The following is a 2,581-nucleotide window of genomic DNA, read 5'->3' as shown; positions in this document are numbered from 1 at the left end:
TCCCTCAGGGAGGTCTGTACTAAACTCAGCCCTCAGCCTCTCTGCTCCAGGCACTCAAGCCTGTTCCACTTTGCTAAGGAGAAACAGCAGCAGCTACATGACTGGTCCTGTTTAGGAGGCAATACCTCATGGACTCTACGCTCCTGGACTCCGGCCGCAGTGTCACATCTATGTGACACTTTTTTGTATAGAATATGATAGCTGGCAATGCAGGGAGGAATAACTAGACACAGAAAACGAAACATGTAGGTGGAAGAAGTACAGCCAAGCCCTGGGACCCCAAGGACGAGTCTGGGCTGCCTGCAGAATTTACAGGAAGAAAAGACAGTACAAATATCTGGATTGGGGGCAGGATCAAGATGCAAAAAGGATTTGAACTCATCCCTAGCACATGATAAGTATTTGGCAGACCCATAGCATGGGGAATTGCACATGTAGTTCTCATTAGTGAAAAACACACAGAAGATCTGAAAATTTTGAGAAATGATAAAAGAACTTAACTCGCACTCACTTCGGAAAAGCTATTGTAATTATGGAATAATTTTTATGTTTCCTCTAATACAATGCTCTCCAGGCAGCTTAAATTTTATAAAGGTTATAAGACAGACACCAAGAGATTTTTCATGTTTTTCCACATGTCAATCTAAACACTTATGTCATATATTCTACCACTTTGGCCCTTAACATCAGGATTCGCTTCTTCCAAGTATCATTTCCTTTTGGACTGAACCTGGTATGAAGATGTCCCTCATGAAAACTCTGAGCAAGGGCTAGGCAGACACACAGAGAAGTCTGAGTAAAAGAGAGCATCTTCCAGTCCTTTGAAGAGAGCAAGCAGATTTTGGCAGGCAGGAGCATTGTTAGCACGAAACAAGACTTTGCCAGAAACCCCGCCACTGCCTGTGTTAGTGCCTGGAGGGAGCACCACCCAAGGAAAACTGATGGGGAGATGCTGGGGAAAAACAGCATCACAAATTCCATGGGCAGTGACTGAGGAATAACTAGACTTCCATCCCAAGTTGGTAGTTTTCAACCAGGTATACGGGGGACTTACTTGGTAGTGTAGCAAAAGTCAGTTTGTCCATGTCTTCCTTTAGAGGGGACATTCCAAGTACAGATCATTTTACGTAAATCGTGCGTTACACATTTTAAATTCTGGGGGTCCCCAAGAGAACCTGAAATCATGTAAGAAACACAGTCACAAACTGCAGGTCACAAATGACCAACTAAAATGACTGCTATTGTTCACCTCTATAGCCATTTTTTTTTTTACATTTTTATTGCATGCATGTCTAGCCAGTATTTTAAAACTGTTGAATGACTTGTGTGCCTGATTACAGACAGCCACAGACTGCCAGATCTCTACAAGTACCCAAAGTATGGGTTTATACTTGTGTGCAACGACACAGGCAGCCGTTTCTTTCTACAACACCCATTCCTAGCCTAGCCTAATAAGCAGGCTTTGGGCCAATGGCAAAACCGCAAGCTTTGATGATAAGCTTAATGAGTATTTTGCTCTCCTCCGTTGTCCCACATGGAGGGCAATTAATGACAGAAGGGCAATTAATAAAAATAACGTGTGAAATTGTTGCAGACAGCGGACATATGCAGCAAGAAGGTCTCAATGTGGACATTTACACCAACTGCATATGCAGACTACCACAGTTGCATTATGGAGAATTTGACATCCAATTTTGCACTGGTTTACAAGACGCCACTGACTACTGGAAAGCAGAGCCCAGGCCTGGTAGTACCTCCACCCCTAGGATGGTGTGGGACCACAGTGGTGATGGTTTTTGAACATACGTATAACAGGAAAGCAACATTATTACATGGTGTCCGTACAGCCACTACAAAGAAAAAGTAATTAGTGAATTACATTGCAGTAAACTTACCTGTCTCTTGGCTATATATTAAGCTTCTTAAACATAAAATAGCTAGTGTTAAAAGGAAACGGAGGCTTGAATTATTCCACATTCTTCTACTGTTTGCTTTCAGAACAGCAGCTTCAAGAAGGAATAAATGTCATCGTCCAACAAGCTGGTCAGTTCTAAAATTAAAAATAAAACTACTTTGAAATTCCAGAGCTGGTACTCCACAAATACCACTTTTTGTTCCATCTACTTTTCTTCTTCAGTGCTGCTCCAAGGCATAGCAACTCCCTTCTCTTCGTTGCCTGGCAAGCAAACCTTTTTGCTGTTCCAACCACTCCTTGATGCATACGTTTTCAGCAAGGCATTTCAAACATAATCTCAAGAATCACAGACATGTAAAACCCAACTGTCCACAGGGCTCCTTCAGGACTATCTGAGGCCAGAACAGAATACACATGGCAGGGTATTCCCCTAGAACAGGTCTCTTCAGCTTAGACAAAACGTCACGTTCACAAAAGGTCTTGTACACCATGAATGGAAATGTCCTCTGCTTTGGATATGGGCTTAAGGGGACAGAAGAAACCGTCTATTTTCCTCTCCCCTGTGCTCACTTTTCCCATTATTACTACTCAAAGCTATGGGATACCTGAGACACTGCAGAACCAGCTCTGATCACCCAGGATCACTGTTTCGATCCAGTGTTAAGT

The 2,581-nt window shown here is 42.8% G+C and overlaps 1 protein-coding gene across 1 annotated transcript in view; it reads right to left on the bottom strand.

The window, feature by feature from the left end:
- The window catches only part of LOC104628743 (leukemia inhibitory factor receptor-like), a 12,965-nt gene extending 10,988 nt beyond the window's left edge, over positions 1-1,977 (bottom strand). The window contains exons 1-2 of the mRNA XM_010297419.1: positions 1,896-1,977; positions 1,055-1,175 (exon numbers count right to left, since the gene is read on the bottom strand). Of these exons, the coding sequence (XP_010295721.1) occupies positions 1,055-1,175; positions 1,896-1,977 (203 nt within the window). The remainder of the gene's footprint in view (positions 1-1,054; positions 1,176-1,895) is intronic.
- Between the last annotated feature and the right edge of the window lie 604 nt (positions 1,978-2,581).

This window comes from Phaethon lepturus, unplaced genomic scaffold (assembly GCF_000687285.1).
Source record: "Phaethon lepturus isolate BGI_N335 unplaced genomic scaffold, ASM68728v1 scaffold26411, whole genome shotgun sequence".
NCBI lineage: Eukaryota > Metazoa > Chordata > Aves > Phaethontiformes > Phaethontidae > Phaethon > Phaethon lepturus.
Note: the sequence above shows the minus strand (reverse complement) of the source record. Positions and strands in the feature narration are given on the sequence as shown.